The sequence below is a fragment of the Lissotriton helveticus genome, chromosome 1_1 (genome assembly GCF_964261635.1).
Source record: "Lissotriton helveticus chromosome 1_1, aLisHel1.1, whole genome shotgun sequence".
NCBI classification, from domain to species: domain Eukaryota; kingdom Metazoa; phylum Chordata; class Amphibia; order Caudata; family Salamandridae; genus Lissotriton; species Lissotriton helveticus.
Window position 1 is genome coordinate 1,031,897,862 of NC_136057.1, and position 27,443 is coordinate 1,031,925,304.

At 46.9% G+C, this 27,443-nt stretch overlaps 1 protein-coding gene across 3 annotated transcripts in view; it reads left to right on the forward strand.

Annotated features, from left to right (window-relative positions):
* Window positions 1-27,443, forward strand: part of TNPO3 (transportin 3) — a 1,288,661-nt gene that overhangs the window by 1,073,668 nt on the left and 187,550 nt on the right. For all 3 annotated transcript variants that reach the window (XM_078677788.1, XM_078677785.1, XM_078677786.1), the window contains exon 19: window positions 6,788-6,944. In XM_078677788.1, coding sequence (XP_078533914.1) covers window positions 6,788-6,944 — 157 coding nt within the window. The remainder of the gene's footprint in view (window positions 1-6,787; window positions 6,945-27,443) is intronic.

Genomic DNA, 27,443 nt, shown 5'->3' on the forward strand with positions numbered 1-27,443 from the left:
TAACAATTGCCATACTGTGATTGGTAGTGACCTTGCTAGCATTGGTCACTAGGTAATCTGACCTAGCATGATCTGGTCAGGGCCCACAAATGTTGGTGTCACCATAGTGACACTGGCACATGTGTCCCTGTAGGCCTGAGCCATCTTTCCATTGATTAAAGGCGTTTGCCTGTATTTGCCCAGAGTACTAGGACTTACAGTAGGGGTCATATCCATGTCCCCAGTACAAACAAGAACTGCCTGAGTAGGAATTCTAACTAAGTCAGAACCCACCTCAGTTCCCAGGGTTAACCCAACTATAGCCTTGGGAGGTACACTACCACTACTAACTGTACTAGGGGGTGCAGGTGTCTTAGGGACAGTAGTGGTAGGAGTTTGGCCTTTCTTGGTGCACTCACTAAACCAGTGAGTCTTACTTTTACAGTATTGGCACCATGGTTTCTTAGGACCATCATTCTTCTTCCTTTGGGAAGTTTGGGACCCACCCTCCTTAGGTTGTTTGGGCCCTGTTGAAGACTTCTGGTCATTTTGCTTATTCTCATTACCCTTCTGGTCTGCTTTCTTCTGGCCACCACCCTGGTTCTGGTTCTGCTGCTTGACCCTTGTCCTGACCCATCTGTCTGCCTTCTTTCCCAATTCTTGGGGAGAGGTCAGATCTGAGTCAATCAAGTGCTGATGCAACAACTGGTTCTGACAATTATTTAAGATGTGCTCTCTCATAATTAGATTATACAATCCTGTGTAATCAGTAACTTTACTTCCCAGTAACCAGCCCTCCAGAGCCTTAGTGGCACAATAAACAAAGTCAGTCCAATCTTGAGGCTGAGTTTTCTGGGTATCCCTGAACATCAACCTGTACTGTTCAGTGGTTAAGCCAAACCCATCAATCAGAGCAAGTTTCAAGACTTGGTAATCATTAGCATCCTCATCCCTAACAGTGAGGAGCTTGTCTCTACCTTTACCTTCAAAGGAGAGCCACAATATAGCTGTCCACTGACTCTGGGGTACCTGTTGTACTTTGCAGGCTCTCTCCAAAGCAGTCATCCACTTGTGGATATCATCCCCTGTCTTATAGGGGGGCACTATTTTATTTAGGTGTCTATTATCAAAACTCCTGTCTTTATCCTTAGGGATATTGCTGCCACCAGTGGGGACTACCCCACTCAACTGTTGCTCTCTAGCAAATGCAAGCTTCTCCTTGGCAAGGGCAAGTTCTTCCCTCTGGATCCTCAGATTAGCTTGTCTCATCCTTGCTTCATGCTCTCTCCTCTGAGGGGAAGTCATTCTCCTCTGGGGAGAAGTCCTTCTCCTCTGAGCAGAGGCATGAGAGTGCACAGATGTATTGGAGTCCCTAGAATGAGATCTATCTCTTCTAACTCCAAGGTTAGGCCTGCTCAGGGTCAGTACTGGGGGTCCCCCAGATCCTTCCCTATGTAGGTCTAAGTTGGCCCTTGTAAGTCTGCTGACTAACTCAGGACCATTGTCTGCCTCATCCCCAGATGGTTCCTCTTCTTCCTCCTCCTCTTCTACATTCTCTGTTTCAGGGAGGTCTGGATCTCCAAGGGTACCCTCTAAGGCTGGCATGCTCCCATCTGTGTTAGAAGCCTTTCTAGCATCATATGTCTCTAAGAGACCTAACAGAAAAGGAGTGGTAGGGTTAGAACCCTGTTTCAATTTCCTGGAGGTAAACAATTGTCTCATCTCCTGGAAACTGAGAGCTGCATATCTGGAAAGGACCTGTGGAGGGTCACTAACCACTTGGGGAGTCTCTGAAGACTCTCCATGGGTAGACATGCTTCTAGTGAGGTGTAAGTGATGCACCTACCTACACTATGAGTTTTCCTACTGATCCCTTGCTAAGAGTTGTAGTCAGGGTGTGCTAGGCCCTTTCTACTACAACAGCTGGTTCAGTAGAACTCAGAGTATTTCTAAGCTTGTTATATGTACCTAGGTACCTTATGTGATCTTTCAAATTATATTTCAAGGTTATACGTGGTAAAAAACAACAGCAAGCTCAAATCCCAACCGCTGCACACTAATGTGAGAAGTTGGCCTGATATATGATGCTCACTAGGACTAGTGAGCATCATATATCGGGCCAACTTCTCACAGTGAACATCATATACCAGGCCAACTTCTCTCACCTTGGAGGTCCAGTCTGGCCAGGTGAAGGGGGCTTTACCTATGTTTAGCTCTGCATTAAGCTAGAGAGCAGCCCTGACATATAGAAAGCCGCTCTGTTTCAGCGGGCAGTGGAGAGACCTCCAGTTTTTCACCTAGGAGATAAGCATCGGAATCGAGGGGGTTAGTGGTTCCAGCATGCCTCCTGTATAAAACCGGTCTTCCTGTTGCTTCTTTCTGGAAGTTACATTATTTTATAACCAATGTGGTGTTTTCATGTCCTCTTGGAAGAAGTTGTTGGGCTGCATAGTAGTATTTGATCTTGTGAAGTCTGTCCTCTGGAGGGGGAAGTGGGGGAAGAGAGTGTCTGCTTATAATTTTACTATGTTCAATCTGGGGCTAATTTCTCCCCATAGTACTCTTTAATCTGGGAATCGGTGTAGTGCAGCGTTTAGCAGGGAATGATCTGTGGGAGCTTGCCAAATATATAGTTAAATCTAGGAGCAACTATCATCTTTACAGTTTGAATCTTGCCCCACAGGGAGAGTTGTAGATGTTTCCATCTCTTAAAATCCTGCTGTATTTAATCCATCATCTGTTTCATTATCTTGCAACATAAAGGTAATGTTACTTCTGATCAGGATGCTCAGCTGTTTAATTTTACATGAGACACATTCAAGGGAAAGCCTGATTAGCAAGCCTTTGGTGGTGGTTCTTACCATGCGCATGCCTTCACTTTGCCCAGTGTATATAACCGAAGATGATAGAAAGTTTGTGATTGTAGACATCAGTGCTTTTAAAGATGATTTGGGAGAAAATTGTGTCCGCATAATATCGTCTGTTTAAAGCATAAATTTCATTTAAATTCCAGCAGTGTCTGGCTCCCCTCTGATAGTGATCGCCAGTGGTTCTAGAGCGATGGAAAAATAGGGGGAATCTCTCTTGTGTCTCCCTGCCTATTGGTATTGTTTCTGATAGATAGCCACTCCTATTCATTTGCACTTTTGATTTATTGTATAGGGATTGAACCACCTTCAGTAATCGCTGACTGAATCCCACATGTTATTGTACCGGATAGGTAGCCCACTCCACTCAATCAAAGGCTTTTTCTGCATCCGATGGAGAGGGACATTGCCTCGTTCAGATTATTCCTGGTCTACCAAAATGTGAAGGAGTGTCCTCAGATGGTTTCTTGAGGAGATCTCCCTGGCATGAAACCTACTTATCGTGTATGATGCATGGTATCACTTTTTTAAGTCAGTTTGCAAGTACTTTAGCCAATATTTTGATATCCTAGTTCAAAAGTGAGCTAGTTCTCTAGTTCCAATAACCGAGGGGACCTCTTCCTGTCTTTAAAATTAGGGCTATGCATGCAATGTTAAATTCTGAGTTTGTAGCAGGTACAGTTCTGAAAGTATGTCGGTTCATTCGGTGATACAGTTCGTAGTACCTCTTCTTTCACCTTGACATTGAGTTCAGCAACAATATCTCACGGACCATTGAAGGAATGCGTCCGTCCCACTGGATACACCATCTCCAGTATGATTTTTTTTCTTTTAGGGTCTCCCAGGGCAGGAGTACAGTCCAAGTGTAGAAGCCTCTGTGTTTGAGCTCTTTGCCCACTTTTCAAGACCCTTAATAGGGATGTAGAGCAACTGGAATGATTCTTGAGACCTTAACACTCGACTGTGGCTTTGTCAATCTGGAAGCAGAGAGTGAGCCTTCTGCTTCCATCACTGTGAGAATTGGGTCAAAGTCTAATCACAAATAGGTGTCCTGGGCACTTAAGTCTGAATTTCGGTCTTGATGGTCCTTGGATCTAGTTAACGTTGTCTTTTTTCTTAGAGCACGTCTTTGAACGTCTATAGGATTGCACCAAGATATTTCTGTATTTAGGGACATGTATGTTGAGGCAATGTTTTAGAGTGTTCATTTGGGGTTGTGGTAGCCACATCATTTCAAATGGATTGTGGGGTAGCAAATGCCTGGGAGGATTAGGCGCACATCACCGTTCCCTCTCCGGACCCTCACAGCCACAACTTCTCCACAGTTGGGGTCCTCTTCAAATGCTCCTTAGTCATCCATCTAGTTCCATCTCTGTCGCTACCATTTGTGATGTTTCATTGCCTCATGGAGGCCTGCATTGGAGAAAAGTTGTGAAAAAGCTCAAGGTAGGGAAGTCCAAACGAGGGACAGAGCGCCCCAGGATTAAATGGGCTCATAGTGGCTAGATGTACAGCACATAAACTCTGGCAGAAATCCATGCAGCACATCCCATCATACCCTCATTATCTTGAGTTCCTCTGAAATCCCTTTTAACAGATGTTTCATTGTGTATATGTAACATTGCGGTGAGTAGGCGGGTGCCTGACCTCACAAGATGCTGGTAGTTTAAAATATTGTGCCAAGACTGTCTTTTTCCTAAAGTAGCGCATTTTAAAAACATTTTATCTCAACTCAATCAGGATCACCCCTTGACCCTTGTCCACACTTTATATTTAGGCAGCTCACACCCACCCTTGCCACATCTATTACGCAGCTATTCAACAAATCATTAGAAACAGCACATTTCACCGAGACATGGAAACAAGCCATAGTAACCCCACTACTAAAAAAGGCAGGCGCCGATGTGACCAACCCGGCTCATTTCAGACCAATCTCCCAACTCCCGTACCTTTCCAAAGTACTAGAGAAGCTGGTCATTAGACAGCTGTCCAACTACCTGGAGGACAACAACCTACTGGACCCCTCTCAAACAGGATTTAGGGCCACCAACAGCACAGAAGCAACTCTTCTGCCCGTCACGGACAACATAAGAGCATTACTGGACCAGGGCCAGGCTGTGGCCCTAATCCTATTAGATCCGTCTGCAGCGTTCAACATGGTCTCTCACCACCTCTTGGTAGAAACCCTATGTGGGAAAGGGATACACGGGAAGGCCCTTCAATGGCTCAGCTTGTTCCTCAGCAATAGAACTCAAATCGTGCTATTATAGTGCTTTCTCATCCAAACCAAAAAAATGAATTGCGGGGTCCCGCAGGGAGCATCCCTCAGCCCCACGTTGTTTAATGCCCATGTTTCACTCCTCGCAAAAATTGGGACAAAGTGGGATTTTGGTGTGTGCTGCTGTGCAGATGACACGCAACTAACAATCACCATCAGAGAAGGGCACGATTACACCAAAACTTAACAGCTGTCTCACCGAAATGGCCAATTGGATGTCAGACCACTGCCTAAAGTGAAACACAGACAAATCTGAAATCCTGCTCCTCGAGGAAGCTAAACACATCTGGGACGCATCCTGGTGGCCCTCCTCACTTGGAGACGCCTCAGCACCCAAGCAATGTGCCAATAACCTGGGCTTAACAATCGACGACAAACTATCCATGCAGGACCATATACGGACATTGTGTGGAAAAAGCTTTGCCACTCTGAAGCTTCTAAAAAGGCTCGCTCCATGGATCCCATTAGAGAGCAGGACGACAGTCACGCAAGCCCTGCTGGGCAGTCGACTGGACTATGGCAATGCTCTTTGTAGGCATGCCAGACTACCTCTTCAAATGCCTACAGGTGGTGTAAAACGCTGCAGCCAAACTGTTGTGTAACAAAGACAAACACAGCTCAGCAAAGGACTATCTAAAACAACTTCACTGGCTGCCCATGCGCCAAAGAGCACGCTTCAAACTCTTAGAGCATGCCCACAAAAAACTCCATGACACAGGCCCCAAGTTCCTTCAAAATAAAATACGATTCTACACTCCCATCAGACCACTAAGCTCACAACACCAACCACTCGCCGAAACGAAAAAGATTAAAAAGTCCAGGGCAGGCGGCCGCACCTTCTCACATCTCGCATCAATGCACTGAAATGATCTTCCAGTTGAACTCCGGCTGATTAAAGAATACAACACCTTCATGAAAAAACTTAAAACATACCTATTCCCCAAAGACTGATATTATCTCCATCAACTAATCAGACCCTACTCACCAGTAGTTCGTTCTTAGCACCGCGATATCTCAAATGATGAATTTCGCGCTTTATAAATAAATAGATAAATAAATAACACCTTAATCAGGAGGGCCGCTCTCGTGCAATGTGTGTGTAGATATTATATGCCTAAATATTTTTTGCCATAAGTGGTATGGCTAAGTCTTTTCCCTCTTTTTGTAAAGCATGTGTAGTTTAGTGTATGGCATACATCCATTATCTTTTTATAAGAATTTGCAATATATTGTTTCCTTTCTTTATGCCTTTCCTCTGCTTCCAAGTCCAGTCCTGCCACTTCACACGCTTTCCCTGTCACCGGTCTGGTTTTTTGACCTCTTGAACATCTCCTCTCATAATGTCGCTTCACAATCATGCTCCACCAACACCTAATTAATTGTTGATGAACTCAAATTCCCCTCAAACTTTCAAAATTTCTCCTTTCAACTTGCCATGCCTTTCATTTCTTCCCAAGTTTAAAGACCGTTTGCCTAGAATCTTTACTGAATGTGTTCAGCCCACCTAACCGTATTCAAGACTATTGTCAGCCTTTTGTAAACTGTCACTACACTTATTTATAAGTGAAATAAGTGCTTACAAAACGATGTAAAATGCTCTTAATTGTTTTCTTCTCCATCATTGGTTTCACTTGCTGACTTCTCTCCCTCTTTTATGCTGAAGGTTTGTCCAGCGCAGCCCCATCACCCTGTTGCGTAGTCAGGTGGTGATACACATCTTGCAGTGGGCTATCGCCTCAACCACCTTAGACCATCGGGATGCCAACTGCAGTGTCATGAAATTTCTGCGTGACCTAATCCACACCGGAGTGGCCAATGACGTGAGTGTTGAATGTCAACTGGGAGATAGTATTTGAAATACCCACGGATTGCCAGAGGGGCTGAAGTATAGACAGTCACTCTGATAATAAAAGCCTGTATATCTCTAGACAGCCATCCACGTTGATATTTTGTAGCTTGGTACCTGGAAGAGTTAATTTATTAATTTGATTTACTTAAAGGTAGCAACATGGTCAGCCATGAGAGTAATGTATAGTAAAATGTCACTGATGTTTTTTTTTATGTTGGAAAGTGCTCCTTTTGGCATGATCACCCCCTGCTTCTTGCCTGATTCAGAATGCAATTTTGACTGAATGTGCCCTGGATCCCTGCCAATCCGGTTCCCAGTGCCTGTGTTAGTTTCCAAAACTGTACCTTTGTTTCCACAATTGGCATACCTCTGGCCCATATATAAGCCCCTTGTAAAAGGTACCAGTGGTACCAAGTGCATTGGGATCCGAGAGGGTCTCTAAGGGCTGCAGCATGTACTATGGCACCCTCGGAGACCCCTCACCAAACACATGCACACTGCTGCGGCAGCCTGCAAGTTTTGGTACAGCTAAAAATGAAGTCGACCTGGCACACATCCCTGTGTGCCAGGCCTGCCAGCACCTCAAGAGGCATAGGTCACTCACCCCTAGAGCCGGCCTTCCAGCCCTAAGGCAGGGTGCAGTGTACCTCTTGAGAGGACTTAACTGCATGAGCAGATATGCCCCAATAGTGTCTAAGGCCATTCTCAGACATTAAAAGTGCATAGTGAAGCCATGGGCTGGAAGCTTGTCAATATGAGTTATACAGCTCCATGATGGCTTCACCGGATCACAAGATGTTTGGTACCAAACATCTCAGATTAATAAGCCCACACTGATGCCAGTGTTGGATTTATTAATAAGTGCATTCAGAGTACATCTCAGAGGTGCCCCCTGAAAACCAACCCAACCGCTAGGGTGTGGCTGACTGGTCTGCACCAGACTGCCACTTCCAGACACGTTTATAACCCCCTGAGGTAGGAGCCTTGTGCTCTAGTGGGACAGAAACAGTCTGCTGTGGGTGGAGTTGCTTCACACCTACCCCCAAGCAGGAATAGCATTCAAGGGTGGTGAGCCTGAAAGGCTTCTGCCCGTTGTTGTGCTAGCCAGGGCCTCTTCAGCTAGTGGAGATGTCTGCCTGACCAAGCCCCGCATGTAGCGGCAAGGTCGGCGGGAAAATTAGTAAGCTGGAGAGGTGTATCCCCTCTGCCAGGACCACCCCTAAGGAGTCCTGAGCTGAAGCAACCCCCTTCTTCAAAACACTTCCCTATTGGTTGTGAGGATTTCAGCCAATAGGATTAGGGTTATGCCCCTTCCCCAAAGGTAATGGACATACAAAGTATGTAGTCACCCTAAAGGTAAGGAGCCCATTGGGTACTACCTGCCAGAACCAGTACCGTCCCTACATTGAGTATTTAGGGGCACCCCTGAAACCTGGTTCTACGGTAACTGGCGAAGTAAAGAGGAAGGACCGAAGTGACGTACCAGCGGTAAAACCTCCAGACGACCACTAACTTGGCCCCCAGCCCTTCTGGCCTGTCTGCAGCCCTCAGAGAAACCTACTCCAAAAATCAACTCGTCCTTTAGGACCAGCGACCTCCACAACCCTGGAGGACTGCCTGCCTGCCCCAAAGACCAGGAACTTCAGAGGACAGCGGCCCTGTCCACAAAGAAACCAACACTAAGAGCTCCAGTGGCCTGCTAAGCTGCACTGCCAGACCGTCCGACCTACCTCTGCCACAATTCTTCTGGCCCAAGTCGGAGTGGCCCACCAATCCCTACAAGGTTCCCTAGTGGTCCTGAGCTCAAGTCTACCCCAGAATGACCTCTCCTTGATTCCACGACAACGCCTGCAACCTCAACACATAGAGTCCCACCAACTGTGACTAGCTCTGGTGCACCCACAGCCTCCGGCCTTGGTGAGCTCAACCGACGGTGTCCCTGAGCTCCTCAACACTCCAGCTTACCTCCAGAGCCACTGGTTCCCTTCATCCAGCTTTTTGTTCCAAGCCTGCAACCTTTGTTCGAAATCTTCATTCTCCATTGATTTGTATTGGGAACCCAGGGCTGTTAGAACCCTACACCCCGCCGCCTCTGTGCTGCTTAGAGTTGTTTGGTGCTGCCTCGCGACCCCATCAGTACTGGTCTATGCCCCCAGAGATTGACCCCCCAACTCCGATTTTGCTTACCTTCAACTGGCACGTCTTTACTTGCCCCCCGTCTTGATTGACTAACATTGGACCCCAGTGACCGAATTTGACTTCTGGGCCCGGTTGCCCGAGTGCCGCTGGTGGTGCAGTCGCTACATTTACCTGACCCTTGCCCAATGTTGGTTCTAAAACCTGAAAACTGCAATTGTAAGTCGTGTACTTACCTGTGAAAATTACAACATTGTTTATCCAGTATTGGGGTATCTTTCATAGATTCACATGCCTGAATCATTCCCTGTCGCCGAGATGGGGGTCCCACGGTAAAATACAAAAGTAGTGCCATAAATAACAAATAAGCCAAAAGAGGCCAAAAGGCCATATCTTAGTAGCCTATCTATGTCCTTATAGGAAAAGGACCAAAAGTCGGCTCCAACCAATCAGCCATCCACACCTTCTAGAACACTCCCAATAGAAGCAGTTCTCCTCAGATTTTTCACCGCACGTCGTGTGGAAGGGAGTCTCCCTGAGTGTTACTCAGTTTTCTTCTCTTCAACTCTTCAAGCAACTATGTCTGACAAAAAGGGCCTCTTCCGCTCCTGCAGCACCTGTGAGAAGAAGAGGATCCCTGTTAATGATCTTCATAAAGGTTGTCTTTATTGCCTCTACCCCAAACACGAGGCTAAAGACTGTAAAATCTGCCTACCTTCCCGAGCAAGACTCTGAGGGACAGAGAGGCAAGATTACTTTTATGGCTCAAACCTAAAGAACATCCTTCTTCAGCTTAGGAAGAGGACCGAGCTTCCACATCTAGCAAGCGGTCTAGATATCAAGAAGTCTCCTCAGGTGAGGGAAGAAAACATCAGAAAACTTCCCAGGAAAAATCTCTTCACAAAAAGAGGAGTTCTAACAAGCATTGGAAATGCAATAGGTCTCGCAGCATTAGAGTTAGTGCTTTTAGAATTGTTTATGGGTTTTTTTTGTAAATCTTTAGCATTTTTGTTTCCTGTAGGCAATGCTAAAGAATTACAAAGAAAAAAAGCCATAAACAAATGTAAAAGCTCTAACTCAAATGCTCCGAGACCTATTGCACTGTGTGAGGGTGAGGGGTTGAGGGTGAGTGTGAGTGAGAGTGAGGGTGAGTGAGAGTGAGTGAGGGTGAGGGTGGGTGAGGGTGAGTGAGTGAGGGTGAGTGAGGGGTTGAGGGTGAGGGTGAGTGAGGGTGAGTGAGGGTGAGTGAGAGTGAGGGTGAGGGTGAGTGAGGGTCCTGACCAGACAGTGGATGTAGGTGGATAAGTAAATAGAGTGGAATCATAAAATGGGGAGCACAGTTGCTTTACGACTGGTTAGCATGAGTAAAGTGCACAGAATTTTACAGCCAGCAAAAACAGAGCAACAATCTGGAGTACACCACACAATAGATGGTTATTCCCTACATCGACCCTATAAGTATCAAACAAGTGATTAGTAGCACTATATGCATTAAAAAAAATACAGCAGTGCTGTGCGCTTTCTACAAGAATTTGTTTTGTAATTTCTTTTTAAAACAGCTTTTCCCTTCCACTCTGGAAATTTCTGACCAACAACCCATCGGACAAAATTTAAAAATTTACTTTTGAAGTTTGTATTCAGCACTATATTAACATGGGATGCTGGATATAGCACGCACAATGAAAATGGCTTAAAACTGTACATCAAATTTAACAAAATTTAACATGAACCTAGAATCTACCGAGGCTGTGCCTCAAAAAGGTGAAAAGTGACTTAGAAATAATGTGGGTGCGTGCAGACAGAACAAAGTCATATTCAGCGAATGCGCGGAAAACACAACAGAACGTACATCATGCACAAAGCTATCATGAATACATATTCGGATGCTTTGCGAACCAAACAGGACGCACAGTAAATTGTCAAAAAAGTCAGTACAAAGCTCAATTCCTTATCCATCGCAGACTAGTGAACCTGATTGAGCTAGCGCTATTAAGCAATAATGATGGTATTGCGCGCTATACAAATGCCAGTTACAAACTGGTCTCAAATGTACTTTCACACAGCTGAATGCGCATGGATGAGAAGAGTACTTCCAAAGCTCTAGGAGAGGCCTGGTAAGAACAAATTAAGAAGTCATTTACAGAAAGGTCATTTATGCATAGAAAAGCCTCCCAGAAGGAACTGTAGTGGTTACATCAGTAACAGAAAAAAAACAAGACAGACACAGGAGGTTAATCATAGCAAAACAACAAAAAAAGCAACCGCAATAGTAAAGAGGCCTGCATCTCCAAGTCGATTGTCAAAACCTGACTTCAGCTGCGAGGAAACCCCTCCACTCGATAGAACAGTCACCAAGTCAACAGGCATTGGAAAACCAATAGGCTTCACCGGTCAATGGCTTTACCTGAAGTTTTGGCATTGCTAAAGTCTTCCGCTGATGTTGTTCCTCCTTTGTCAAAAAAAGAAAAGAAAAACAAACAAGCTCTCGGCATTGCGTGGCGGGAGGGGGCGGGGGGAACGTCGAGGGCAGGCAGGATGACTCAGGGGAGGGGGCGGAGCGGGGCAGAGCGGCATGTGGGTGTGAAGAAGCCGGGCCTTTGAAGTGAAGCTAAGCTTCACTTCAAAGGTGTCGGAGGAATGCGGGCGGCTGTGCACGCGCTTTTAAGCTCAATGCACATGCGCATTGAGCTTAAAAGTCACGGGCACTGCAAGGAATCGCCACGATTCCTTGCAAGTTAGATAAAGAGTCGATGAGCCCCTATAGTCTCGCTTGCTCGATGCGCATGCGCATCGACAGGCGAGACCTAAAAACTCCTCTGAGCCAGCATCCTCTCTGCCTTCTACTCCACACACAGAGCATCCAAGATCATCATCTTCAGAATATGTGAGTAAAAAACGCAAAAAATCTGTGTCACCGATGACTTTCACCACATCGTCGATGGTTTGTTACATTTGCGACTATTTCGACGGCTAATTTATCTCCTATTTAGTCTTATTTATTTTAATTTTATTTTAGTTTGAAGGTTTTATATAGCCCGAACAAGACTCTTGCGAGTAACAGAGCGCTTTACAATTCAAATGTAAGAGAAAACAAAAGTAGTGTTACATAGTTTATACAAGTACAGTCAACTACATGAGGGATCAAATCACCACTATTGAGCACAGAGACAAAGATAGGTGTAATATACAGGAGGCTAGCAGAACTGCCAAAGTTTATGTGAATTGCGCCGGGAGGATCACTTTCACTTCTTTTTTGAAGGAGGCGGATGACTGGTTCGTTCTTGTTTCAGTGGGCAAAGCGTTCCAGATCCTGGGAGCCATACCAGAGAATGAACGAGTATTGGGTATTTTCTTGGCAAATCGTTGGGGTTTTAGAAGAAGTGTCTTGGCACTCCTGGAGGCTCTGCTGCCAGCACAGAGCTCCAGTTTCTGAGCAAGGTAATGCGGGAGTTGTGGTGAAGGGCCTTGTGAGTTATACAGGCGATTTTAAGATAAATTCTAGCTTCAAATGGTAGCCAGTTGAGGGATCTGAGGTCAGGGTATATTTAAAAGTTTCTCTTTGTGTCTGTGAGTCTCGCAGCTGAGTTGATAGTGGCTATTAGTGGTGCTGTTGATGCATAAAGTTACCGCCCCATATTCCACTCTAGGTAATACTAGGGCTTGAACAGCTTGTTTTAAATCGAAGGGTTTCAGTTTTCACATGGTCGTCAAGTGGAAGTTGGCTCTTTTTGTGGAAGCGCTGATATGCTTCTACATCTTTAAGTTGCAGGATTACGATCTCGACGAGACCATCGTCGAAGCCCGTCGACAAATAAGCTGTCCACGAGGCTATCATCGGCGAAGATTCCAACTATGCCGTCGACGACTACACCTTCGACGGGAGAGACATAGACGACAACACCGTAGACGAGAGAGACGCCGAAGACAATACCGCAGACGACATTGTCTAAGAACATGCCTGTGATCCTACCACCGTCGACGACTGTACCGTCGACGAGAAACATTCCTAACATCCATATTTCTGTTCCGTTGACGCCCTAGTCGACGAGAGTTTATCAAACAAAGACAATTCGGAGGCCTTTTCAGAACTATAGTAAAATGTCCACCCTACCACCATCACATCTATTAGAGGGCTTCATGGAGGGCGAGGATTGAGGACAAAGAAGAGGATGATCTATATAGAGTGGCTCATAGTCCATCTGAGCTCAACGTTAAGTGCCAAGACACTGACTAGGACGATAATTACCAATAGGAGCATTATTACCATGAGCAATATATGGCTCCACGTCATACATACCAGTTCCATCACAGGCAAGAATCTAGTCAGAGGGAAATGGCTCACCTTCCTCCAGCTCTTATTCAAGACCTGGAGGCTATGTTGGCGGATAATATTTCCTCCGCAACAAGTTCCAACAGAAAACCCTCTTCCGTAGGTAGAGGTTCCTGTTCCGGTACCAGAGCCTACTCTACCTAGTACGCCGGCTCCTGCACAAGGTCCACCTGAAACTGGACACAAAGACACTTCATCGGATGAAGAAGTTGAGGAAGGCGAATTACCTAACCAGGCAAATGTTGCAGATTCCTGGGACGATTATATAATCGAAACACCATCTCCGCCTCCGCATTTACCCTCTGATTCTCCTCCTGAAGACATCATAATTTGATGCATTGAGCAGCCGCTACGTTACAGCTCCCTATTACTGTCAAACAGAATGTTTCTTACATGACTTCAAGGAAGATACTAGAAAGATCATATGCTCTATTCCAATCATTGATTATATCTGGCAGGAGTGCGTGAAAATCATGAAAACGCCAGTATCCATAATGGCTGTGCTACCTTTAAATATGCAGCGCTCCAGAGAACAGTCTATCTTGCCTCATAGGTCACCCGAGGCCAGACTAGGTCATATCTCAGGCTGCACAGCGGCTGCAGCATCAATTAGGGCTGCTAATGCAGTGGCAATCATTGGCCGTTATGACCGCCAAATGTGGAATGTTATAGTGGGATGGATAGACCTGATCCCAGAGGATCAAAGAGAGGAGGCCCGGAAGATTTTATTATTGGGTGAGCGTGCTGCCTCAAACAATTGATTGTGTTTTGGACAACACCAACACGCATTTTTGGCAGTTGGGTGGGGCAGCAGTTCTTCGGTGCCAGGGTTGGCTTAAAGCCTCTACTTTTAGACCGGAGGTTCAGACGAAGATCCTGGACATGGCCTTCGATGGGGTTTCACTATTCGGGAAACATATTGATGCTCTCTTAGCAATTAAAAATGACACACAAAATCTCTAGGTGCTCTACGGTATAGATGCATACCTTTCAGAGGAGCCAGAGGACGAGGATTTACTACATATCGGGCGGGTATCAGTTGAATCAACAGTACCGTCAATACCAGCCTCAATATCGCCATAATTACAATCAGTCCTCACACGGTCAACCATCAACGGCTGGTATCTCTCGCCAGGGCGGCCGTAAGCGAACACAGTAACAAGGCTGTGACTCTGCCAGAAAGCAATGAACTTCGCAGGGTGCCAGTCCACATTCCTTCCCTACCTGTGGGTGCGAACATTTCTGCTTATAGCCAGCTGTGGCACGAGATCACTTCAGACCGCTGGGTGCTGGACCTAGTCGCCAAAGGTCACACACTGGAATGTGTCCAGAAACCACCTACTACTCCGCCCAGGGGTCCCCCTCCTCCTCGTCTTAACTTATTGCACAAAGAAGTCTTGATCCTGCTCCTAAAGGAAGCAATGGAGAAAGTACCATCAGCGCAGAAATGAACATGTTTCTACTCTTGTTTCCTCCTAATCAAAAAGAAGTCAGGAGAATGGAGACTGATTCTAGATCTCCGCAAACTCAACAAATTTCTCAAGAAACAAACATTCCGGATGGTAACACTGGCCGTTATCCTGGGATTCTTAAACAAAGGAGATTTCATTACTTCTCTGGACATGGAAGACGCATACTTTCATATCCCTATCCATCCGAAACATCGAAAGTATTTACGATTCACATTGGCTGGCACCCACTGTCAATTCAAGGTGCTCCCGTTTGACCTAAAATCAGCACCGCAGATTTTCACCAAGTGCTTAGCACCGGTAGCAGCGAATTTACGATCCCGGAGATGTTATCCAAATGACTTCACGTTTGGTGGACGCTCTCCTGAGCAACAAATCTTGCCCAAGGTCTCGCCTTTCTGCAGAACATCCCAGACTTCGTGTTGACAACAGAAGCCTCCTTGAAAGGATGGGGAGGTAATTTGCAGAATTTACAAATCCAAGGAAAGTGGTCTCAGATACATAAGCAGCAGCACATCAACATCTCGGAGCTTCGCCCATATTTTTGTCTCTTCAGGCTTTCCTTCCAAGGATAGCAGGTTCCTCAGTGCTGGTCCGTACCGACAATACGATCAGCATGTACTACATAAACAAACAAGGAGGAACAAGGTCCGTGACGCTTTCCCAAGAAGCACAGGAATTGTGGGATTGGACAACGTTCCATGGAATATCCTTGAGGGCCGAGCAGGTCAAGGGTCTGCACAATACCCTAGCAGACTTGTTAAGCAGGTCCCAATCCGGCTGCCATGAGTGTGAGTTAGAACAAGCTCAGGTGAACAAAATCTTTCGGACATGGGGCAAACCAGCTATTGTTTTTAACTTCCTTTACTGTTGTATTGTTTACAGTATTCATACTCATACGTTTTTACAAAGTTATAAGTTTCTCATGCTGATATTCACTGTATGATGATTACTGTTATATATTGTCATGGCAATGCTTCATGGTTTGATGTTGATTGGGAGTTTTAAATTACATGTCGCCCACCGGCCGCAAACGACCGTACAATTGGGGTACTGCTTGCTAGTCTGATTCACGCATGTAAATCTATGAAAGATACCCCAATACTGGATAAGAAAAAAAGTTACTTACCTGTAACTACAGTTATCCAGTATTAGTATCTTTCATAGATTCACATGCACCCACCCTCCTCTCCATGGAACCAGTTCTCAATGATAATAGTTACAGGTAAGTAACTTGTTTTCTTTTCCTCCATGGGTCAACATTAGGCTGTTTGAAAAATCCACTTTTTCTACTTAAAAATTGGGAGAAAGCATTAGTATTATTTACTCTAGCCTCTGTGAAGCCCCTGGAGATCCACCGGACTCTGTATGTACAGAGCCAGTTTCCTACATTGGTGGATCAGCATTAGGTCTACAACTTGGCATTTGCTGGACCGCTTTGATAAAAATTGACCACAGGACTACAATCCAAAATTGTCTTTAGATTCAACTGTATTTCTGAATTGCTAATTTTCCTACATGTCTAAAATTCTTGTTAGGGCCTTGGTTAAGTCTCTTTACAACTTAAAAAAAACAAATTAAAGAGCCTACTGTATTGGGGGGTCAAAGTTTTTTTAGTCCTTTTAAAAAGGGCCCAACTTTAGTGAAATAATGGAAGGTACAGAGAATGTGGTTGTGGAACCTAACCCCTTGGCTGGGTCCCCGAACTCTTCACAATTCAACAGTGGGTACAAAGGTAAGAACTTTGAACCCAACAAGTCCTGGTGTAACAACTATAAGAAGTTGAGACACAAAACTGGTGGGACTGCCTGTCCCAAAAAGAATCCCCTTAGTAGTACTCCAGCTAGCACTGGTATTGCAAGTCTTTAGATGGAACAACCGTGTGCCGAGAGCAAATCAGAGTTCACACTAAAGCTATTTTAGTCTCTAAGGGTCAGGTAGATTTGGCCATTCTTGCTCCTTGGCCCCCAAATATGAATAAATGCCAGCAGCAACTCTTGATTAAAGGGACTAGGGTAGAAGCCTGAGGGATAAAAGTGTCAGTGTCACCCTGGTGACAAAAAAACTGTTTTCCCCAGGCAATATTTGGCTGGAAAAACCTGCCCAGTCACCAACGTTTCTAAAGTAACTACAGTCCACCCCTTGGCTGTGGTGTCATTAGAATGGGGGGTGGTTACTGGCCTGAAACAGGTAGTGGTGTACACTTTTTATGTTTAAGCATACCTTACTAGAACTAAGTATCTTTGGTTTTAAGTAATAAACATGTAAAAAGTAATAGTTTTATGAACAATTGGTCTCGGGTTTAGTCATTGAGTGTGTGTAGGCTGTCCGGTTTTAAGTTTAAACCTATGATAACTGATAAAACCCCACTGGAAGGGAAATAGCTCTCACCAGTGTAAACACATAAACACTGAAAAAAAACCTGCACAACCACAAACTAAATGCCATTCAAAGAAAGGAAAAGGAGAGTGAAAGAGTAATTTTTATTTGTTCCTGAAGGGGCCAATACAATGGAACTTTGTTACATAAGGTAGCAGTCAGAAAGACTGGGCTAACATTATTCTGCTTGAGTTTTGTTGTTTAGGGATGTCACTAAAATATTGTTTCTTCTTCCTTTTTTCAGTTTTGTGGTCTTTGGTTTAAATATACAGGGGTTAGAAGCATGTTTTAGGTGTTTATTTATTTTATAAACTGTAGAGAATCAGGAAATATCAAAATCATATTAGATATTTTGGCTATGTTTGAGACTTTGTAGGTTTCATAAGAATCTTTCCCAAAATGAACCAACTCATTTACCCACAGAGAATGGGTAAAAACCCTTGATACATCAGCCCCCTTTTCTAGTGAGTCGGTATTGATAGAAAGGTAAATTGCCAGATACCCCTGTCTTTAAACATTCAATGCAAAGTGTAGTGACAGGTATATGTGAAAAGGGGGCAGTCACAAAGCATCTGGGATACTGATGAAAACATGACACCAGACTTTTCGAACACGGTGTCCCTTGGAATGCTGCTGCAAAATGTTTTTAACAACTTCAACAAAGATTGGAGTGATTTTGTTTGTATTTGCAGTGATTCAGCTACGTATATGAAAAAGTTTTATTACAAAGGTCCACGCATTTCAGAAGGCACACAACAGCATTCTTATTCCTCAGTGTAGCGATGTAGCGATCGTCAGCCCTACGCGTTTCGAGGCCGTCCGCCTCTCATCAGGGGCTTATTTCTCATTCTGGCGTTTTTTAAATTTCTCTGATGCACGCATTTAAATAGTCGCATTTCAGTACGTCGTGATTCTTTGCATGCTGGGTCTTGTAGTCCCATAGAGAAAATAATCATTTACCCATAGTGGGCTCATTGCGCCATGAATCAATTTGAGCTGTTTTCTTATTTCCATCATGCACTGGGACATTTTCCTGTAGTAGTTAGGAATCGCTGCTGCCAATCGATCGGGATAGGTTCCCATCTCGGCTCCTGTTGTTTCCCAGACGGTGCTCCTCTGCACGGCTGGACAGCCGTGTGATTAATTTTATTACAAAGGTCCACGCATTTCAGAAGGCACACAACAGCATTCTTATTCCTCAGTGTAGCGATGTAGCGATCGTCAGCCCTACGCGTTTCGAGGCCGTCCGCCTCGCATCAGGGGCTTATTTCTCATTCTGGCGTTTTTGAAATTTCTCTGATGCACGCATTTAAATAGTCGCGTTTCAGTACGTCGTGATTCTTTGCATGCTGGGTCTTGTAGTCCCATAGAGAAAATAATCATTTACCCATAGTGGGCTCATTGCGCCATGAATCAATTTGAGCTGTTTTCTTATTTCCATCATGCACTGGGACATTTTCCTGTAGTAGTTAGGAATCGCTGCTGCCAATCGATCGGGATAGGTTCCCATCTCGGCTCCTGTTGTTTCCCAGACGGTGCTCCTCTGCACGGCTGGACAGCCGTGTGATTAATTTTATTACAAAGGTCCACGCATTTCAGAAGGCACACAACAGCATTCTTATTCCTCAGTGTAGCGATGTAGCGATCGTCAGCCCTACGCGTTTCGAGGCCGTCCGCCTCTCATCAGGGGCTTATTTCTCATTCTGGCGTTTTTGAAATTTCTCTGATGCACGCATTTAAATAGCCGCGTTTCAGTACGTCGTGATTCTTTGCATGCTGGGTCTTGTAGTCCCATAGAGAAAATAATCATTTACCCATAGTGGGCTCATTGCGCCATGAATCAATTTGAGCTGTTTTCTTATTTCCATCATGCACTGGGACATTTTCCTGTAGTAGTTAGGAATCGCTGCTGCCAATCGATCGGGATAGGTTCCCATCTCGGCTCCTGTTGTTTCCCAGACGGTGCTCCTCTGCACGGCTGGACAGCCGTGTGATTAATTTTATTACAAAGGTCCACGCATTTCAGAAGGCACACAACAGCATTCTTATTCCTCAGTGTAGCGATGTAGCGATCGTCAGCCCTACGCGTTTCGAGGCCGTCCGCCTCTCATCAGGGGCTTATTTCTCATTCTGGCGTTTTTGAAATTTCTCTGATGCACGCATTTAAATAGTCGCGTTTCAGTACGTCGTGATTCTTTGCATGCTGTGTGATGTGTGTGATGACCTGTCAAAATCGATACCTGAGCTGAATTGCTTCCCTGCGAGAAATCCTTGCCACTTGTTAGATGATATGCTGAAAGCATCTTTACAATCTTCAGAGTTAATGAAGAATGCTATTGACTTTTAGTCCATTCTGATGCACTGTGTTACGCACGGAAACTAAAACGCAAATATTTCTCATTTTGTGCTTTGTGTGGCATCAACGAAAGAGTCATCCCAACTGTGTCACTTAGCTCTTGGTTCTCAGTCCTAGAGGCCATGAATGCTATATTATACATGTGGCAACCGTTTACAGAACATTTGCGGAGTGATGATGCCAAAGGCAAGAAATTGGAGGATCTTTGGTCACATATTGATAGTGATTTGATAAAAGTACACGCAACTGCATACTTGGATTTTTTAAGGAAAGCATGACTGCTGTAGTGGACATAATAAAAAAACTAGAGTTTGAAAATACCCTTGTCTACCAAGTGTTCAGCATAATTGGTGTAGATGTGAAACATCTCCTTGAGAGTAGGCTGTGCGACACTTTTAGTGACTTTGGCACTGCAACATATTCAATGTTAGAGTGCTTGCCACTTGATAAGCAAAGGAATGTTGAGGAGCAGTTCAGGAAATTTTATTTTACGTTGAATGTGAAATAGCCCTTCACCAACCATGGCATTTGACGTCAATGAGGCTTCACTGTGGTATTCTGCGCAAGTTATAGATCCTGTGAGAAGTTGGCCTGATATGCAGTGCTCACTATTCTAGTGAACACTATGTATCAGTCCAAACAACCCTTATTGATGTTTGGTTGTAAGTCAACCTGATAGACCAGCTATCCTAGTAGCATGGAAACGTGCAGTCTTTAGGCTAAACTCTAGAGGGCGTGTTAAGCCAGCTGTTTTACCATCACATATACCCCTTGAACACCAAGTGAAAGGACACCACACAAGTTGTTATGAAAAATAAAGTATATTTATTTATAACAAGACTACCCTGGATCTTTATGAGACAGGGAGCTAAGCACACAACAAAACTCTTAAAGAAATACTTAGTCGCACAATTTACACAAATGCCCGAGGGGCACGAAAAACCATATACTATACAAGTGGAATGCGAAATACTAGCAGGTAAGTAACTATTCTCATAGGCTTTAGGATCGCTAGGACTGGACTACTGAACCTTTAGATTGCGAGCAGGAGGCCTAGGGACGTCGTGTGCAGAGTGGGAACTCTCACGCGTAAGGCGGGAAAAAGTCTATGGAGGCTAGTAAAAGCAAAGTTAGTGTTTTCGGGCGAACCCGACTAGGTAGGTCAAAAACGAAAGTGGATCTAGACACTTAGAGAGTTGGTCTACGCTGGAGCACCGGAGTACTCGGTTTACCTAGCCCAGGGGCTGCGGCTGCATAGGGTTCAAATGTCGTCGGGTTTCTTCGTTGATGAACCAGGAGCCTGAAGAAAGAAGTTGCTGGCAGGCGACCAGTGAAGAAGTTCTTGGGGATCCAAGCCTGGATCGGGAAGAGGAAGACCTGTAAGCAGAGGGGACCAAGTTCTGAATCACTAGCCAGTGATGTAGGTGGGCACCAGAGTGGCACCGGGCGAAGTCACCTCAACCAGGTGAGTGGGCGCTGCTGGGCTCTGCAGTCTCTCGGACCAGGAGGCGTTGTCGGCGACCAGGATGGAGGTGCGAGCTGTCCCACGAAGATATCTGCTGTCGACGTCGCTGGACCCAGGATTGGGGCAACAAGTCTTGGCAAATGCAAGCCCTCGCGGTGGACTCAAAATGGCGTCTGGAGTGGACCAGGAGGGTCCAGGGTGCTCCTCTGTTGGAGGGGAGCAAGGGCCAGTCTGGAGCAACCAGACCAGCGGTGATTGTCGTCGAAATTCGTCGTCAGAGGGCCACTAGCCAACGGGCAAGCGACCTGGACAACGCGGTGAGCAGCAAAGAGCAGAAGGGCCCCACGCAGATCTCGTGGATGCAGGGGAGCTGAACTTCGGTGCTGGAGCTGCTCAGGTTTGGGGCTTCTCTTACCCAAAAGCACTCGCTCGAGGGTCACTCGGGAGTCGTGCTGGTCAAGCGTCGTGCAGTCTTGGAAGATGGCCGGTCCCTCGAGGTCTCGTCACACCCACGAATCACAGCTGGGCTGATGATGCAGGTAGAGGTCAGAGGTGCCAGGGAAGCCGGTTCTCGTCGAGCTGGGCAGTCTTGATCCGGTGAGGGGGACTTACAGCAGACCGCGATGCTTGGTTGGTGCCTGCTGCTGCAGGGTGACTACTCCTTAGTCACAAGGGAGAAATCTTAGGAAGAAGTCTTGAGTTCCTTTCGTGGAAAGTAGTTTCAGGATTCAAAGATGATCTAATTTGGAAGGGGGCCTGCTCCTACCTTTATCCTGCAAAAGGGGGCTGGCACGCGACTAAGTCCTGCCCTATGGGTGGGACTAGGAGGGGGTGGTTACACCCCTCTCCTTTGGCGGGCTTTCCCCAGATCAGGGGCTGGAGTGCCCCTGGAACTGGTTCAAGCCGGCCTATGCACAGTGAGCACCGGGGTGCCACTTGCAGTCACCTTCCTCTAAAGCCCTGCCTACCTAGGATACACAAAATCCTGTCTGGGACGGTGCTGGCACCGCCCCTGGCAGGAAACCCTTTGTCCTTGCCTCCTGTGCTGGGAGGACTCCCAGCAGCAGGAGGGCAGACTTGTGTCTCGGTGGCAGCATCCATCTTGTGGAGCTGAGGCTATGTCTGACTTTAACCGGGGTTCACAGTTACATACATGTCGTGTCCCTCTAGAAGGGTGGAATGCTAATCCCGTCGCCAGAATTGGCGAGGGGTTAGTATTCCAATTCGTATGACACCTTACTTGATAAAGCGATACCAGAGTTGGCATATAACCGCGAGGATTATAATGCACTTAAGAGTATATGGTATGCGTTATCATGGAACAGCTATTAGGACTTGGTTCCGCAAGCTGCAAACGGGCTCAGCTCATGCCAGAGCACCATTTCACCTTATTCCACGCACTCTGCCTTCAGGATTGTTAAGGCCTGCCATAGGAGTGACTGATAGGAATATAGGTGTCCATTGTAGGTTTAGATATAGGAATACTATATCTAAAGCAAAGGGTGATTACACCACCTTGCCCCAGCTGTCGTGCAGCCAGTTGTGTCAGGTTTGGATGGCCAGCCAGGGGTGGCATAATACATGCTGCAGCCCCTGGTAAGCCCTGGATACACCTATGCCCTGGGTACCTTAGGTACACTGTACAGGGACTGATAAGGTGACTCAGTATACAATTAGATATGTACCTAAGGTACAAGGAATCCATTTTACAGAGAGAGCAGTATGCCTGGGGTCCTGAATAGCAGGGCCCCAGGTCAACTAAGTCAGAAAACCAGCAAAACACCAGGCAAAAAGTTGGGGGCAACCATAGTCAGGGATCTACCTTCCTAAAGATCCCTTCTGCAAAGGGAATTTTTCTCTGGAGTTTCAAAAGTGCTGCCTCATTTTTTACCGCTTAAATACCTCTGAGGGCATATGTGCCCAGTTCAACGGATATGTTGCAGTACCTGTCGCAGAGAATCACAATCTTCAGGTGCACCATTATTGCCATGGAAAGCTGTGTCAGTGGCCGGAGTTAGCAAATTGTATACTGGCTACTTTGGCGTTGCCTGTCTCAAGTGCCAATGTTTAGAGGGCCTTTTCACAGATAAAGGTTTACATGGAAAGGAAAGAGAGATTGTGCATGACCAAAGACTCACTGAAGAAGTATTGTATGGTGTACTACGATAAGTTTGATTTGTAAACATTTATTTGGACCTCATTTACACTGTATGTACACTGTCTATGTAGCATGCACTATCAGTGCAGAAAGCAAGCAATAATGAAAGCAAAAAGTTTCCCAAGTTTGTTTTTAATGGCAGGAAAATGTGTAACCACTGTTTTTTTAAGGTTTAGAAATCACTTGAAAACACTGGGTAAAAAACACCAGAATTTACCAAAAACAGAAACTGAAAACAGGAAAGCCTAAGTGTGTGTAATCATTTCTTGCCTGAGTGTGTACAACAAATGCTTAACCCAACCCTCTGATAAGCCTAACTGCTTGCCCACACAACCACAGAAGAGAGCATTAGTATTTTCTACTTCACCCTCTGGAGATCCTTTGACCTCTGTGCAAACTATACCCTACTTTAGTATATTATATACAGACCACCTTCCTACAGTTTATTTTTGGTATTTTCAGAAAATACATACAGTATGCATCCATCTTCCCAGAAGGCTGTTCTGATACTTTGAAAGGTATCAGAACATCCTTTATAAAGTGCTGAGTTATGTTGTGAATCCACCCTTGGTTCACAATGCAACGGAACACTTCCTTCAATTCAGATGGCTTCTTTTTTCAATCATTATCGGGCCAGATGTTTGAGAACAAGTTCAATTCTGGTATCCTCTGTGCCAGTTACTCACCTTTAGAACCCTGAAACAAGAACTCTGCTGCTGAGAGATTCTCCCTGTGACACCCAAGGCTTTGGACCTTATTTGCCTTCGATAAACCCAGTCTTTGGGCTCCAATCCTTAACGAATCAGAAGGATTTTTTTTAAAGAAAACAATGTACATCCTTCCATTTCTGCCTAGGGTGTAATGTCAAATATCCCAAGATAAATCTGCATAGGTTTGTAACTTTTGCCAGTCGGCAACCCAAGAACAATCTTCCTGTGATGCCTGCCGTACCTTCCGCTGCAAGAACACCCTTCAGTACAGGGGGGAACTGTGGTGAGGTCACCACAAGAGGCAGCAGCAACCCTCTTCCGAAACGCCTGACATCTTTAGGGTTGAAGACCAGTTAAACACCTAGAAGGAAGAGGATAGGCCCGCTTGTATTCCAGAAGAGCAGGGAGGTGCAAGTCCAGTGTAGGAAGCTGGGTTTCTGGTGCCGTAACTGCCCATGCACTTTGACTTGATGTGCAATGGTTCTCTGCCAATCAGGTTCCCAGGGCCTGTGTTTTTCCCAAAACTGTACCCACAATTGGCATCTCTCTCCCACATGGAAGTCCCTTGTAAAAGGTACCATGGGTGCCCAGGGCACTGTCCAGGCAAGGCCTTTAAGGTCTGCAGCACATATTGTGCCACCCTTAGAGGTACTGTACCTTAACGAGCACACTTCCATAGCAGGCTGCTTGTTTTGGTGCAGATAAAAGTGAAGTTGACATGGCACACACCCCTGTGTGCCATGCTGCAACCCACTGCCTATGGTATAGCTAAGACACCCCTTTAGCTGGGTGCACTATACAGTTCGAGGCATGTGGGCTGCTGAATTCACATCTATGCATAGATCGCCGCCTAGTGTTGGGTCCGGATGATTGCACATTGTTGTCCTGGAAGAGTCTTCGAAGTATCACGAGATAGGTGGCTCCTCCCTTGGACTACAGTGCGCATGGGCATCCTCTCCATCCTCAGATTGTTTTTTTCCGCCATTGGGTTCGGATGTATATTTGCTTACTCAAGTTCGGAATCGATAGAAAACTTTCTTTGGCCAAAAGGCCTATAGGTATTGTCGGTATTGTCTTGCGATCGGTGCCCAGTACTCATTCCAGCTCAATTTCGAGCCGATCGTCAGCGACGTAGGCCTTGTCGACGTTCGAAATGGAACGGAGCCCGTTCAAAAGATGTCCAGTCTGCAACTCCAAGTACCCTCATATTGACGTCCATCCGGTGTGCAACAAGTGCCTGTCTCCGGATCACGATGAGGCCAGCTGTATGGCCTGTTCTCCGTTCCGGTCCAAGAAGACACTTCGCCTTCGACGCGCGGCGAGAAAGGAGGCCCCAACGCCTGACCCAGTCAACATCTTCGACGCTGAAGACGACGAAGGGGTCGAGCATGAGGTTCAGGAGAACCAGTCGGATCCTGCGTCGGAGGTTGACTCCAGCTATGACGCAGTAAATGAAGAATTGGTTGGGGATATCGAAGTCATCGACGAGGTAGGAGACGACGATGAGCCCTATGGGGCCGTAGACGATAGCTCCAGCGAAGAGCTAGGCCCGACCGCGGGTTCGGAGGCCTGCGACGAGACACTCGATAAGGCTCAGGTCGAGGGATCGCCTCAAGGCCTTACCCAAGATCAAACAAGTAGTTCTACAGCCTCGCTTCAAGGCCCGGCTACGGACATTTCTAAAGAGCAGTCTGTTGATCGACCAAAATCGAAACCAACAACATCAGTGTCCACAAAACCGAAAGCACCGGAAACCAAATCGAAAGTGCAAGTAATTTTGCTCGCATCGAAGGCTTCTGAGCCGTCGGCTTCGAAGCCGCCACAGGGTGCGATCGGGCCGGATAAGCCGCCCAAAAGGGTCGAGCCGAAATCCGGGGCGCCGCAGAAAAAGGTCGTGGACTTCAACCCAAAGACGTCGGCGCCGAACACCGTTGATACCGCTAACGGAGACAAAGCGCAGGACGCTATTGATCCTAAGCGTCGACTCGACAATCCCAAAGTCGGTAAGGACATCGAGCGCACAAAACACCGTGGCTCTAAAGATCCCGTCGAGTCAATACGACCATCCGCCTCTTTTTCTAAGCAAGTGTCTTACTCGCTGCAGCGTATAATGTCCGGTTAAGCGCTCTGCAGGATCTGCTTGCAGTGATAAGCTCCACCTCCGGACCTCCCGAACACCCTGAATGTAGAAACACAGGGTATCTGAAAGAGACACGTTAGTATTAGATTCCTTACCTTAGAATATCCCCAGGCGTCAGACTGGATCCGTAAATTTTTGCGTAGCAGTACCCTTGCGCGTCGGTAGGCGTCGTCTGCGGCTCCGCGTCCGTCGTCGGCGCCGTGATGACGTCGTCGGAGTACTTAGACGCCGCCTCCGCGTGCTGACGTCCGTTCTTTTTTCCGCGCCAGCAAGCGCAGATCTGGAAAAAGCAGTAACCCTAGTCATTTTTTGACTAACTTTTTGATCACTTTTGATTGTTCTCGAAGTCTTTCGACTCCGACGGTGCCTTAGGGATGCCCGGCTTTAAGCACTGCGATGATTGCGACCGCCTGATGTCGGTCACGGATCCTCACCGCATGTGTTTATCTTGTCTCGGCGTCGACCACGACGACAAGGCCTGCTCCGACTGCCGGGCCCTCTCTTCGAAAGCCAGACGGGAGCGGTCCCGCAGGCGGCTCGAACTCCGGCAGTCGGTCCCGCGCCGCGAGCGGTCCCGATCCCATGGGAGGTCGAGGGACAGGTCGTGGGCTCGGAGCCACCACAATTCCGAGGGTAGGCCGCACTCCTCCGGGTCGAAGTCGTCGTCAGGTAAGCGGCACAAGAAGTCCAAGCGGCGTCATCGCTCCTCGGACTCCCCCCCCCCCCGACGCTCGCGCGATGCGGCCGGGGGTTCGGGTGACACCACCCACGCGGCTCCGACTGAGTCGCCGCCGCCCGTCCAGCCCCATACCCTACGGTCCCTGGGCTCAACGCGACGCCGGCGGAGATCGAGCGCTTCCTCATGGCCATGAGGAAACTCTCTCCTCCGACGGGCTCCGCGGCGCCTTCGGGCCCAGCGGACCCGTCTGGGACCCCTAGCGGGTCAGGGGGATCTGCCCCGACGCAGTCGGGTGCTTCGGCCCCGGCGCCGCCGACGCCTTCGGGCCCGGCGCCGCAGGTTCCCGTTATCCCGACGCCGCCGGCGCCGAGGGGTTCAGTTGTTCCAGCGCCGCCGGCGCCTTCGGGCCCGACGCCGCTGGACCTCCTTCGGGATCTGGTTCGTCGCCGGTGGACCTTACGACCTCCCCGGCGTCGGACCCTCAGGTGTCGCCTCCGGTGCCATCCTCGGGCGGCGCCGTCCCCGGTTCCACCTTCGTTCCTGTTCCGGCGCCGGGACGGCCCGATGGGCGCCGCTCCAGACGTCGTTTGGAGAGTTTCACTTCTATGAACAGGCCCGATTGGTTGAAAACCCTGAGTTTCAGGAGAT